This window comes from Merops nubicus, unplaced genomic scaffold (assembly GCF_000691845.1).
Source record: "Merops nubicus isolate BGI_N331 unplaced genomic scaffold, ASM69184v1 scaffold12060, whole genome shotgun sequence".
In the NCBI taxonomy this organism is placed as follows: domain Eukaryota; kingdom Metazoa; phylum Chordata; class Aves; order Coraciiformes; family Meropidae; genus Merops; species Merops nubicus.
The window spans coordinates 22,050-36,215 of record NW_008583637.1 but is presented as its reverse complement, the minus strand read 5'-3'; the positions used below and the strand labels follow the sequence as shown (position 1 = coordinate 36,215).

The window sequence follows — 14,166 nt, the reverse complement described above, 5'->3', positions numbered from 1 at the left end:
TTTACACGGAACCAGGACACCTAGGAACCTTTAAGATCAGAGAATAATGGCAGCAAAATATGGTCTGTATCTGACAATTTTTTTTAATTAATTTTTTTCCGTGCTTTTAGTTTGGGATGTGAGGTTTTTTAGGCATTTTAATCAGTCTTGATTAATTTATCTTAAGGCTTAGTTTTGTGACTTTAGACGAAAAAGAACTAGCTCACTTCATTTAAGCTGAGATGTTAAGATTTAAATGTAGAATTAGAGGTAGCTAAAATCTGAAATGATTAAGGGTCTTCAATCTTCACCTATAGTCTGAGACTTTAAAGTGGTTAAGATCCTCCCTCTTTCTAGCTCTGGCAAAAACCTAATACGTGCTGTACTCTGTGCCAGATCTTTCTGATCTAGTGTACACAGGCAAAGAACTACTTCTACAATGAGGAAGCAAGAGCATATCTTAGTTTTGTCTTTTTTTTCAGATTGCCCATCTCAGCGAACACTGGCACAGTACTCAACCATCTCCATATTCCTTACATGTATCTTGTAACCCAACTTCTCTTAGACTTTCACATATGGTTCTGCCTCTTATGCATAGAAAGCTTTCTTCAGCTTTTCTAGGATCTGCTTTCTGAAAACTGTTCATGACAAACGTAGCTTAAATTTGTTTCATTAAAAAGAAAAAATCCAAATTTTAAATCCATCACTGTTGTACACATCTGATGATGACTTCCTATAACATGGATCCCAACTGTAATGGTCCATTTTGTCTTTTAGATTTTAACTGATCATGCAGAATAGAAACACATAATGTGAGCACTGATAAAAGCCTGCATGGTAGAGTGAGAGATTCTTCTGGCACTGTTGCAATAAGAACATATAGGGAACAGGAACAATCCACATTACAGCAATAGAGATTTTAGCTGCTGCTTTTGAAACAAAGGATAAAACTTCTGACTATTTTCAGCTAACCTCTGCTCTAGCCCCAGTGGAAAAAAAAAAAAAAATTAACTCAATGATACCAAGGAAATCTGAAAGAAAAAGTTTGTCTCCTAGAATTCTGGGAAAAAATGTTTCAAATCAAATGTAATTGCAAGGAAGTAAAATAGAGAATAAAAGAAATAATGTAAAATTATTTTTTTTTTTTGCCCTAGGAATTTCTATACATATGAGAATTCTGTAGACAAGAAGAATGAAAATTAAGTTCACTTCAAAGCCGTGTACTCTCTGACAAGAGAACACTAAACGTAGTAAAACAGAAGTTCTAATTATATGTTTTCTGTTCTTGAAGGTCATCAGAAAAGGAAGAAAACACTAACCTTGTTGGCTTCTTTCAGCTGGTAATGAAAGCAATGGCTAAGGTTTTATATGTATTATTCTGCAGAAACAGTGACAGTGGTCTGTATTGTTGTTTTGAGAAATAGCTATGACTAAGCCAATCTTTTAAGGAGTCAACTATTGGCATTAAATTCTGTTTTAAAAGTCAATGGGAATTTAATAGCCAGACCCCCCCCTTTGTCATTTTGTCAGCTTTGTACTGATTATTGATTGTTTTTTCTTAGTTGTCTAGAAAATAAATTATCTTGAACCTAGATATTTCTAGGGGGTAGATATAGGGGGAAACAAAATGTAAATCAGTGACCTGCTTGACCTTTGTTCATTCTTATTTCCACTAAACATTTTCTGCAAAATGTTTGGCAGATAATTTATCTCCCTTGTAATTACTCCATGGGTAATAGAAAATTTGGTAGTTCTAGAAACTTGAGAATGCACAAAAGTTATGTTTAGCCTATTATGAGAGTTGGAATCCAATAAAACAATTTTGTATCTGATCCACCTAATTAATGAATTATCAGTATACAAGCAGCATGAAGACTACCTGATAGCATAGACCATATTTCTTTTTCCTGTCTTTATAGTTCCGATTTTCTTCATCTGTGGAAATATTAATGATGGCTGTAGGTAGTTTCTGTGCTACTGCCCATGGAGTAGCCCAGCCAGCTGTGTTGCTTGTCTTTGGTGCAATGGCAGACATGTTTATTGATTATGACATTGAAATTCAAGAGCTTAAAGACCCAGACAAGGTGTGTGTAAATAATACAATCATGTGGATTAATGGGACTATTCACCAGAATGAAAGGAATGCCACAACAAGGTGTGGGTAAGTCCTAGATATACTTTTTTCTTTTCCTGTGTTATTATGGCTTGTTAGACAATGTAGTGCTACAGAAGGTTGAGTTTGGCCTTTAAACCAGACTTTTTCTATCCATGAGATAGAAAAGGGGCATTGTTCTTATTACAGATACCTGGTTTTGAGCTAGATATATTACCAGGAGGGAGAGAATTTCAACATAGGTTTTGGTCTTTCAGCTATTGATGCCAGCAAGGATATTCCTTCACAATTATTGTTCTGATTGTAGCTGCTGCACATCTGAGTTCATTAATATCTTTTCACTGATAACACTATAGTTAATGCCAACTTCCATTTGTTCTGGTTATGACTTGGTGCCTGCTGACTTGTGAGCAAGTTATCTAAACTTTAGTCAATGAAGAGAAATGAGCACTTCTAGGATGCAAATTATCATAGCTTATGTGAGATGCCTAAGGCATGTCAGAAGAACAGCTCTGTAAGAGTGCCTGTTTCTTTCCAGTAACTACTATAAATGAAGTCTAAATGATTCATTCAGATATCTGCTAAAGCCAAATTTCAATCTCTAACCTTTCCTAATGCTCTTTTTTAGTGCATCATCCCAAGAGTCTTCTAATCTTTCATTTACATCTAATTAGGTTGTAAATTAGAATTAAAAGTTGCTTGTCGAAATGTCTCTGGAATTCAGAGCTTATGGGAAGAGATTCACATTCCTAGATGGACATCAAATAATTTGCTCCAAGGCTGTCCAAGCCATCATTCCAACATGGTCCTGGCAGACAGAATACTCTGTGGACCTCTGTTACTCTGAAATACCAGGCAGGACAAAGTCATAGAATTGTAGAATGGGTAGGAAAGAGCCTTAGAGATCATTTAGTTCTGACCTGCCTGCCCTGGGCAAGGAGTCCTTCCACTAGGTCTTGTTGCTCAAAGCCTTATCCAATGTGGCCTTGAACATTTCCAGAGAAGGGCCATCAACAACTTCTCTAGGTAATGTCACAGTGAAGAGATTCGTATTCACATCTGCTCTTTATCTACCTTTTTCAGATTAAAGCCTTTTCCCCTTCTCCCATCACTTTTACATGCCATTGTAAAACAGTCCTCTGAAGCTTTCTTGTAGGCCACCTTTACTTAATATAATGTTGCTATAAGGTGTCGACTGACCCCCTCTCCAGGCTGAACACAATGAAGTCTCTCAGCCTGTCTTCATAGGTGAGGTGTTGCAGCCCTCTGATCATCTTCTTAATTTTTTTTTTTTTTGGGCCCTCCTCTGAACCCACTCCAACAAGTCAATATTCTTATGTTGGGGACCCCTGAGCTAGACACAGTATTCAGGTGGAGTCTCACAACAGTGAAGTAGAGGTGGAGAGTAGTAGCCAATATGTACAGCTTTGTAAGGGAAGGCCCGGCAAAATCATGGCTCCGGCCTGTCACTTAGGCTGAGCAGAGCAGGGCTCTGGTAGAGTGACTCAGCTGGGATAGAGGGGGCGAGGTATGCTGGGTGTTTGCACCGTGGTGCTTGGTGGTTGGTTAAAATGGGTTTGTTGTGCCTGAAAAGTATGTAAACTAATGGTCGACTAACGGCATAAAAAGGCTGGGTTTTTTGTAAATAAAGTTCCTTCTTTGCACCTGCCTGGGGACTCTGTGCTGCTCTGTATGCCCATACCGACAAAGAGAATCCCATCCCTCAACCTACTGTCCATGTTTCTTTTGGTGCCTTGATGAACTTCATGAGTTTAGCATAGGGGCACCCGTCAGGGGCCCTCTGGATAACATCACTTCTCTCATGTGTGTTGAACACACCACACCGCTTGGTGTTGTTGGCAAACTTGCTGAGGGTGCAGTCAATCCCACTGCTAGTATCACCAAAAAAAGACCTTGAACATCACCAGTCCTAATACCAAGCCCTGAGAAATGCCATTCATAACTAGTTTCCAATTGGACATCGAGCTGTTGACCACGATTCTTCAGTTGTGACCATAGAGCCAATACCACTGATAGTACCATATGTCAAACTTAGATTTAAAGACAAGGATGTCATGCTGAACAGTATCAAATGCTTTTGAAATACACAGGTAGATGATGTCAGTGGCTCTTCCCTTATCCACCAATGCTGTAACACTGTCATAGATGGCCACCAAATTGTTGAGGAACGATTTGGCATTAGTGAAGCCATGTTGTCTGTCATCAGTAACCTCCTTAGTTTCCAAGGGCCTTAGCCTAATTCCTGTAAGAATCTACTCTATGATCTTAATTAAAGCAATAATAATGTTACAGGATATATGTGTCAAGTACCTGTGTTGCATCCATAATTATTTTTGTTTGCAAGAGATCAGGTCAGGTGCATAGTCTTCTTTTTGGGCTTCAAGTTTCAGTGTACCAAATTCTGTATAAATGGAATAACATCTTGCTATCTATAGAAGTTTTTTATAAAGCTGCTCAAAAGCATAACAATAACAAGCTGAAATGCCTGTTTCAAACAAATCTGTATGCAATAGTAGCCACTCAATTTTCTTCACTGGTATTAGAAATAATTTAGCACTTGTCCTTGAGTTACAAGAAACAACCTTTTCAAATTAGGAAGTTTATGTCACAAAGTAACAACTGAATTTGCTTTAGCAGCTTTCACTGCTCCTCATAAAACTTTTTTTAAATCTGAGTGTTATTAGTTGGTAAAACAGTACAAAGCATTCACAATCAAAATAAAATGGAAACTTTTTTAGACAACTCTTTTCTAAAAGAGCCTTTCAGATGTGCTGTTTTGGAGCATGCACTCTCCCACAATTTCTCAGAGACTGGAGGGCTGCTCCAGGATAGCAGACTCTTTTATGTTATGTGCCAGCACCTCCTCTCCCCAGGAGAGAGCAAGCAGAGCAAGGAAACTGGTCCCTGCTAGCAATAGCTTCAGAATTGAGAAACAACACCTGCCAGCAAAAGAAGCTGACATAACTAACTTGAAGAAATACCAGATTAGAAATCTGCAGGAAAGTTAAAATAGTATTCTTAATTCTTCTGTATCCTTTTTTTTTAGGCTGTTGGACATTGAAGAAGAAATGACCAAGTTTGCATGTTACTATGCAGGAATTGGTTGTGCTGTACTCGCGTTAGGCTACCTCCAGGTCAGTATTGTATTCCCTGTTTTGGTTTCTATGTTTAATTAAATATGCAACAATCATTTTCCTATTAACTGATAGATCAGCTGCCCATTTGAGCAGAATAGAGGTTTCAATTCTCATTATGTCTGCTGAAACAGGTTAACAGTCTGGAGACCTCCTGGGATAGGTGCAAGTGTTTTTCACAAGGGTCCTTTTCACCCATTGAGAAGAACAGCTACTGCTCCTTCTACAGTACAAGAAATACTTCCTCAAGTGTAGTTACGATAGAATCCATATGCCTTCCCAAAACAACAGCTGCACAGCATGCATATTCCCAGTAGGCAGCTCTACTGTGTTGAGCACTGTCTTGCTATTGTAACTGAATTTCAGAGTAATGTTAGCATAAAACTACTGTTGGAGAAGAATCAAACCCTACTTTTTTTTTTGTAGTAATTGTTCAGTCCTTAATGACTGAGAAAAGCCACAAGGTTGGATGATTCCTGAATTGTCTGCTGAAGGGTCTACTGCTTTTGAAGCTTTTTTTTTTTTTTTTTTTTTAATAATCACAAAAATAATGTGTCACCCCTTTTCAGGAAAATGATCCCAGAGATTTGTTGAGATGGTATGGCTGCCATCCATATATCACTTAAGGCAGTAAATTGAAAAATTTTTTTCCCTATGACATTAATGTAACAGCATATACTTTAATGTGCATCTCCTCTTATGCCTATAACAACTGAGATAAATGATAGATTCAAAAGCTTTACATCATTGTTGGGATATTTAAAGAACAAAGGCATAACATGTCTGTGTAGCTAGAAAGTATTTTACTTTAAGTGTAATTTTATCAATAGCTAAATTATTATTTCACGCTTTTGTTGTGGTGAGCAGAGCCCGCCCTAGGCAGGGATCGGCGTGGGGAAGATCTGGCGATGTAACGGAAAGCTCAGACCGCCCACGAGGGGCGCTGTGGGCGTGGCTTGTCATAGATAAGCAATTGCAGCGACGCAACAAACGCCATCTGCTGCAGCCGCCACGTTGGAGCAAGTGTCTGTGATGGTACCCAACGGTAGAGGTTGGGTGGCAGCTATCCCGGGGATCGGGTGTCAGTAACGACACACTTTAGCAAAATTGCTTTTTTCCCCGTTTTTTTCAGAGTATGCAGGTTTACTACTGCACTTTAATCTACCACATTTTTTTTCTGCTTTTGGGTTATGGCTGCATCTCGTCAGATACAGAGAATCAGAAAAGCTTATTTCAGAAAAGTAATGCGAATGGATATTGGCTGGTTTGATTGTACGTCTGTAGGAGAATTGAACACGCGACTTTCTGAGTAAGTAATCTAGATAAACGTATGCTACATGGAACATTTTGCACTTCCTTTCGAAAGCAACAGAGTTCCAATAGCTAGGCTTTTGACAAACACCTGTTAATGTAAAATACAGGTACATTCCTGGGAGCAGAGGCCACACAGACTATCTCCCTTGTTTTCAGGCTGAGTGCCTTAACTGCTTAGCCACAATTAGCTCGCTTTTGTAAGTTGTTTGTCACTATATGTGTGGGATTGGGGATTTTTTTTTTCCCCCATCTAGTCCTATCCCTCCCTTCTCCTTCTTCTCAACTCTTTTTAGAGTATAATTTGGTTGCCAGTGCACAGTTGCCTGAGGCTGAAGATGTGGGTTTGAACCCTCTCACACTTCCCAGAAAGGAAAATTAGTTTAGAGGCACACTTTTCTTTTATTGGCTTTTAAAAGAAAAGAGTGAACCTTGCTTAATCTGCTACAGAAGGTACAAGCAGTTGCCTTTAGAAAAGGAACTAAGGCTGACGGCGAAAACTCTTTAGCCTGCTTCTGCATGTCGTGTGCTGACAGGAAGCTTCCTGACTGCAAAAAAGAAAAATTATCCAGAAGAAATATAAACTTTTTCTTAATTCAACACTCCCAAATTTTTCAACAGAGAGCTATAATTTAATTTCATTTGCCACATTAATGAGCTAAGAACTTTGCACTTTAAACCTCGACAGCATTTGCTCCAAATGTTCAATGAAACCATCCAAATATTCCAGATAAGAGCTCCCATGTTTTCCCACTGACACTCAGTATAAAATAGCCTCCTCAGCTTTCAATTTAATTTAGAGAACATCATCACCAGGTAGCATGGAGAGAGGAACTGTCTGGTGGTGGAGCTAGTTAAGCGTTACAGTCCTGCTCCCTTTTCTTACCCTCTCAGCCAAGCAGAAGGCCACATTCTCAGTTTCACATGATAGGCAGCAAGCCATACCAACCTTTATCAGTTTTTTCCATTATCAGGTAGCAGCATTCAGCTGGGATGTCTTTGCATCCTCCTTGGGCTCAGTTGGGGCCCAATAGTAAGAACCAGCTAGTGAATGAGTCTGCTAGCAGCATGACAGCATTGATTCATAAGGGCCCTCTCCACGTCAAAACAGCCCACCTAAATATGACCAAGACCTGCACCATAAATGAAAGATACACTCACCAATCTTCTCTGGTGGTGGTTGTTGTTGTTGTTGTTTTTGTTTTTGGTTGTTGTTGGGTTTTTTTGTTTTTTTTTTTTTTTAGTGATGTTAATAAAATTAATGAGGCTATTGCTGACCAAGCAGCAATCTTTATCCAGCGTTTAACCACCTTTGTCTGTGGATTCCTCCTCGGATTTATAAGTGGCTGGAAATTGACCCTGGTTATCATTGCAGCCAGCCCGCTTCTTGGGGTTGGAGCAGCTGTCTATGGACTGGTGAGTAAATTGTGAGAGTTTTGGAATGAGGCATGATGTGCCAGGAAGGTCCTGCTATAGAGCTGGGAGGACTGGTGGGAGAGAAAGCTACTATACTTCTTTGAAGTCAAGAAAGGCAGATCATGGTCACAGCAGCAGTAGGGGACCCTTGCTCATTCTGAGTCCCAGAATCCCTCTTCTAAGATATGAATGTAAGAATACCTTGTGTTGGGTCCTATAGATTTTAAGGTTGCTGAGCTCAGAACCTGGCCTAAGACCGCTCTCTCTCACTACACACCTGACTTACATGGTTACCAGATATGGGTTTGATTTCTCTATGCAGACTATGGGCTTTTAGAGAGACTCAGGTTTCAGTGCTTTAAAAATACTTGGTAGCAATCGCTCAAGTTTAGCTCAACCTGTATCTGCTCCTGGCTGCTGCTGTGTCCTCTCCCAGCTCTTCCTATTCTGTGTCTGTATTTCCTCTCTACAAATTTCCTGTGACCCTGCCGTGGAAGGACAGTGAAGAGGGGAACTGCGGGATCCTCTGCCCTCTCACATCATCTCCCACACTCAGCACGGCTGGCAGCTCCTCCTCTGCATTTTCAAAATCTGCTCTTTTTTGTGTTCATCCCTTAGGCTATCTTGTTTCTTGCACTTCAGAAACAGTTTGCTATTGTTTTGCTCTCAAACCTCTAATGTATCTCTAATTTCTCATTTTCCTGCTTTTCTTTAGCACCTTGTTCTGGCTGCAAGGAGCTGACATGAACAATGGTTCAGTCTGAACAGAGCGCAGAATCCTGCCAGTGAATGATATAAACCCCACTATGAGTCTCTCCTTGCACCTCACCTCTTTTCTTTCACATAGTATCTTTTAAGTGTTTCCTTAAAAAAAAAAAAAAAAAAAAAAAGTGAGCCTCTCCAGCCCAACTCTGTTTTTTAACCATAAAGAAAAGAGATCCAAGTTCAATCTAGCCTGGTTTTCTTTTTCCAAGAGTGGCTAATAGATGCCTGGGGTAGGGTATTTTAAGAGAAAACAAATAATAATACATAACCATTTCTAGTGATATGTCATGCCCAAGCGAAACTGGTAACTTTGTGTGGAATTATGTGATTATATTATCTTCCATCAATTTTAACTATTTTGAGCCTCAGTAGATGTTTTACATCCAATGTGGTCTGCGCTCATATGGAGGGACATGTTTGCTGTCAGCCCAATAAACAAATTACAGTGGTGGACAACATCTCTTTCCATCCTTCCCATCAGTACCATTACAGTTGCTAAGGGGCTGCTCATGCTGCTTAATCTGTCCCTTCCTCCCACCATGCAGTGGTAGTTTTGTACCATGCAGTTGAGTAAACCCACAATCTATGCAAGCCCCATTATCAGCACAGAGAAATGGATGGAAAGCAAGTGTCAGTGGCTCTCTCGCCTTACCAGAAGCAGAGCTGTTGGCCACAGGGATAGCTGTTCTGCAGAATACACGCAACAAAGGTATATACCCTAATACTGGAAGATAGAAGCCTTCAAGTGCAGTGTGTCTAATACAAGCCTGCTCAGAGCCAAGGTGACCTAATACAGTGAATGCAGCACTACTTACTGCTCTCCTTCTCTGCACCTGCAGTTCAGCCGTAACACGCACTTCTTATGGTTTTGTAGGCTGTTGCAAAACTGACAGGCCAAGAATTAAAGGCTTATGCAAAAGCTGGCGCTGTAGCTGATGAAGTCCTCTCATCCATTAGAACAGTGGCTGCTTTTGGTGGAGAGAAGAAAGAAGTTGAAAGGTTTGTTCGGACAAATTGTAAGGATTCTATTTTCTTTTTCCTGTAGCAACATATTGCTACAATGTGCAACTTATGTCAATTAGTCTCTAAAGTCTACAATAATAAGCATTTGTTAGCTTTGTCAATTATATGCATGTATGCCATAGAAGTGTAGGTTTCCTATGCCATTGTGCCTGCAAAACTAGTTTCATAATTGAGTCAATCATTAAAAAAAAAAATCAGCAATATTACGATTAAGTCATTGCCACTTGTAGGAGAATACTGCCACATTTTCACCTAGAGTTTCCCTGATATTTCACTTTTGGAAATTATGTGAAAACTTTGGGTACGTAGCTTAAGCCAAGTAAGAGACCTAATTCCAACAACACATAATTATTTCATGGTGTTAGGATTAAAGTTTATATTGAGCTCATTTAAAATATAACATGGCTGTAGGACATGCTCTGAACCACTGACTGCATTTTTTCAAATCCTCTGTGACTCTGCTAAAACTCCAAACCCTGTGTTGAGGTATCTGCACTGAATGGGATTTATGTTGTATTTATTAAACTAGAACATAAAAGGTTTTCCTGATCTAGGAGCATTTTTGGTTGCAGCAGTAATTTTTCACTTAAGAGTGAGAGATACCAACCTTAGGGGAACCTCTGTTAACTGTAGCACAGACAGTTCTAGAAGATGTCTCTCTTTGTTAGTCTTTGCTGTCTTTGAATTCTTTATCAAATTATTTGCATCTTCTTTTGTTTTACTGTCTTTTTACAGATATGATAAGAATCTGGTGTTTGCTCAGCACTGGGGAATTCGAAAAGGAATAATAATGGGATTATTCACTGGTTACATGTGGCTTATAATTTTCCTGTGTTATGCATTAGCCTTTTGGTATGGCTCTAAACTTGTCCTTGAACAGGAGGAGTATTCACCTGGGACTCTTCTGCAGGTACTCATTTTACCTTGATGCAACTTTTCTGGACTAGTCCTTAAACCATTTTTTTTTCTGGAACATATATCTGTAACACTCCAATATCTGGTGGCTCAGTGATATCATACTTTATGTGCTTTTTGAAGCTCATTACTAGTATATGTATGAAAGTGCATGATATATGAGGATAAGATATATTAAAAAAAAAAAAAAAAAAAAAGCCAACTAAATCCAAGATTTGGAATGCTGCCTACTGTGAGTAGAATAATGCATTCGTCTGAGAGCATTTTTCTCACAACAAGTTAACAACATGTAAACTTACGGGCTGATAAAGATGCGGATGACTGTGGCTCCTGCATTATGTACCAGAAAAATCATATTAAACGTCGTGGCCATTCATGCATCCACTTATCTACTGTAGATGATATACGAACTGATGACCTAAACACAACAAAACCAACACCCACCTTTGTTTTGTTTGTTTGCCAGGACTGCCCAAAGGGCAAGATGCATTTCTGCTTCTCTACTATAAGGACACCTAACCACCAGCTTTCAGGACAGGGTCATTAGTGAGTAGCTCTTCCCTTTGGTTCTTGGAAAAGGTGTTGAAAGAATATGCAGGTTCAGTATGTGCTACCTGCAGAAACAGTCCAACTGCACTCATAGAACAATCTGACCTCAAATTGTAGCTTGTCCAGTACTAGTAGCAACAAAGTTCCTTTCTGTGTGAGACATAGAAAATGTACTCTCTGTAGCTGGTACCCACTTCAGAACTAAGTTCTATGAATATTACATGAGCCAGGTACTGCAATATATGAAGTCTGTAATAAAGTGGTTTTAGTTTCCTTCTGATTTTGAACTGTTTTACCCTTTCATCTGCTTAGTGCTAAAAGATATCTCCAAAATAATCTACTTGCCAACAGTGGCAAAGGGTTCCAACCCTTGTTTCAAGACACAAACACGCATTCAATTTGAGGTAGCATAAAAATACATCACTAGCACATCGGTAAATAAGTAGGTAAACCTTTTTATATAAGGGCAAATATGAGATAAGTATATTTACTTCATCCTAATAACAAGGCTGTGAAAGACAGTGAAAATTCCTTCCAAGATGAACTTCTTTGCTTTCTTTTGGGCTAACTATGCTCATATAGTGAGTCACTGCAGCTTAGTTGATGCACAAGAAGTCATTGAGCCACTGTAGTTTGAACTGTCTGTCTAAGCTCTAAACTAAATAAAGATGTGATGTCATATTTTGTTAATTTCTTTTACTACTTTTTCAGGTTTTCTTTGGAGTTTTAGTTGGAGCTTTAAATCTTGGCCAGGTGTCTCCTTGTCTGGAAGCCTTTGCCACTGGCCGTGGTGCCGCAGCAAACATTTTTGAGACAATAGACAAAGTAAGTAATGCATCTTTAATCTGTATCACTTCGTAGTGGAAAAATAATTAAATAAGCCTCAAGCACCACTAGTTTCATCTGTGTAAATTATGAAAAATGAGAGCAATTAAAGAAAAATTGACTGTGCAATAGAAAGGTGTAGCGGCATGTCTACGGGTGCAGACAACGTGTTTAACAGGATTCTTAAGAGGCCTGTTTCTGAATAAGGATGTTTTACCTCAGCTACTGATATTTCTTACTCCCAGTTACTGGTCAGTGAGGGCCCACTGTAAGTTTATAGGCAGTCAGTCTACTGCAGCAGTGCTGGTTGTTTAAGAGCAAATAAATAACAAAATAAATTTTATCTTAGAAACCTTTCATTGACTGCATGTCAGAAGATGGCTACAAGCTGGATAAAGTACGAGGTGAAATCGAGTTTCATAATGTAACATTCCATTATCCCTCCCGACCAGATGTAGAGGTAATTATCTGTCATCCATCCCATGAACACTATTAGTGTAAACAGTCAAAATATCCGAGTTTTGCCACCAAGTCCTAGATTGTCAATAGAGTTTGTTTTCCAGAAGCCCCTATCTTTGGTTTAAAAGAAGACTAGATAATTCTTCTATTAAAAGCTTCTTTTACTTACCATTGTGCTTATTTTACATTTCTGATAGATGCATTGCCATACATATGCCTTGCTGCTGAAAATACATGGTACTTTGAAATTCACCTGCATACAGCTAGTATTACAATATGTACTTGTATCACCATGTCCTAGTGAAGGACACAAAGTTAAAATAAGTCCTAGTATAGGACACAAAGCTTAGTGGTGCAAGATTATTTTACAGACCTCTTCCTCCATTACTGTGGGGATGTACTCTGTGACCCGTTAGAGTGCTAGGAAAATGTGTAGGAGCATTGGCTTTAAGTATCATATTATTTCTCTACTAGTGTTTTTGAACTGACAAATTCTCTTTGGGAAAATATATTCTAATATATTCTGTCTAAAGACAGAAGCGTATGAATTATCACATTTTTGTGCAAAATTTTACTGTTACAATCTTAATATTTCTGCTTTAGGTGGCATTCATAATACATGTACACTGTTCTTTAGAGGGAATTTATTGACAAATTCTCCAATGTATTAACTTGAATACTTCTAAAAACAAAATCTGCCTGCCTGTCTTAGCAAAGAGTATTCTGCATTTACAAACTCTACAAACAGCATAGAAATATTTGACTTTTTCTTATCTCTTTTCCCATAATATATTTCTGAATCAATGTGAAAAATTGCTTTGAACCTTGAAGATACAGAATATACCCATTTGGCTGTGTAACTGAGAGCGTGGATAGATTTTTTTTTCTTTTCAGATTTTGGATAACCTTAATATGGTTATTAAAGCAGGGGAGACAACAGCTTTTGTTGGAGCTAGCGGAGCTGGAAAAAGTACAACAATGCAGCTCATCCAACGTTTCTATGATCCCACGGATGGTATGGTGAGTGTAACAGCCTAGAATGTAACCTAAGGGACTTGAAAGTATGACATGGTTTATTCTCCAATGTAGAGATACCCTCTTGTGCTTTTCAAGGGAATACTGAACAGTCACAAAAAATAACATGAAAGAGAATCTTTAGGAGAAAATAAAAATTCAGTGCTAAATCTGAGTAAAAAAGCTATAACTATAGATATGATAATTCAGGAGTAACAAATCACTTCCCATTTTGGAAAACAAAATATTGAATATATAGTCATTATCCCATAATTCTACTTCAGTATATGCAATTAGCATTTAGTAGTGGATTGTCTAAGAATATGAATTACATATATTAAGAGGATTATATTTAAATTTGTATGAAATTTTACATTTAAATTTATATGAATTACATCTCATTTAATTTATGTTTCCCTATTCAGCACAAATTACATACGTGGTGACGTGTATTTGTATAAAAGAAAAAGAACAAATGTACAGTAAATATATAAACATAATTGTAGTGATTACTGTCCACCTGGTTTTATTTCTGAGGCCAAGCAAAAAGAACTATTAAGAAATTAAATCAAAGAGTGCAGCTCCGTGATCCAAGGGCAAATCATGCCTGACAAACCTGGTGACCTTCTATGAAAAGGTCAC

The 14,166-nt window shown here is 38.5% G+C and overlaps 1 protein-coding gene across 1 annotated transcript in view; it reads left to right on the top strand.

The window, feature by feature from the left end:
* Positions 1-1,133: 1,133 nt before the first annotated feature.
* ABCB11 (ATP-binding cassette, sub-family B (MDR/TAP), member 11) overlaps positions 1,134-14,166 on the top strand; it is a gene marked incomplete at its 5' end in the record, with an annotated part of 32,853 nt that continues 19,820 nt past the window's right edge. Inside the window, 11 exons of the mRNA XM_008941583.1 lie at positions 1,134-1,178; positions 1,271-1,319; positions 1,899-2,140; positions 5,160-5,248; positions 6,424-6,556; positions 7,803-7,974; positions 9,614-9,738; positions 10,498-10,672; positions 11,938-12,051; positions 12,401-12,511; positions 13,405-13,530. Of these exons, the coding sequence (XP_008939831.1) occupies positions 1,134-1,178; positions 1,271-1,319; positions 1,899-2,140; positions 5,160-5,248; positions 6,424-6,556; positions 7,803-7,974; positions 9,614-9,738; positions 10,498-10,672; positions 11,938-12,051; positions 12,401-12,511; positions 13,405-13,530 (1,381 nt within the window). The remainder of the gene's footprint in view (positions 1,179-1,270; positions 1,320-1,898; positions 2,141-5,159; positions 5,249-6,423; positions 6,557-7,802; positions 7,975-9,613; positions 9,739-10,497; positions 10,673-11,937; positions 12,052-12,400; positions 12,512-13,404; positions 13,531-14,166) is intronic.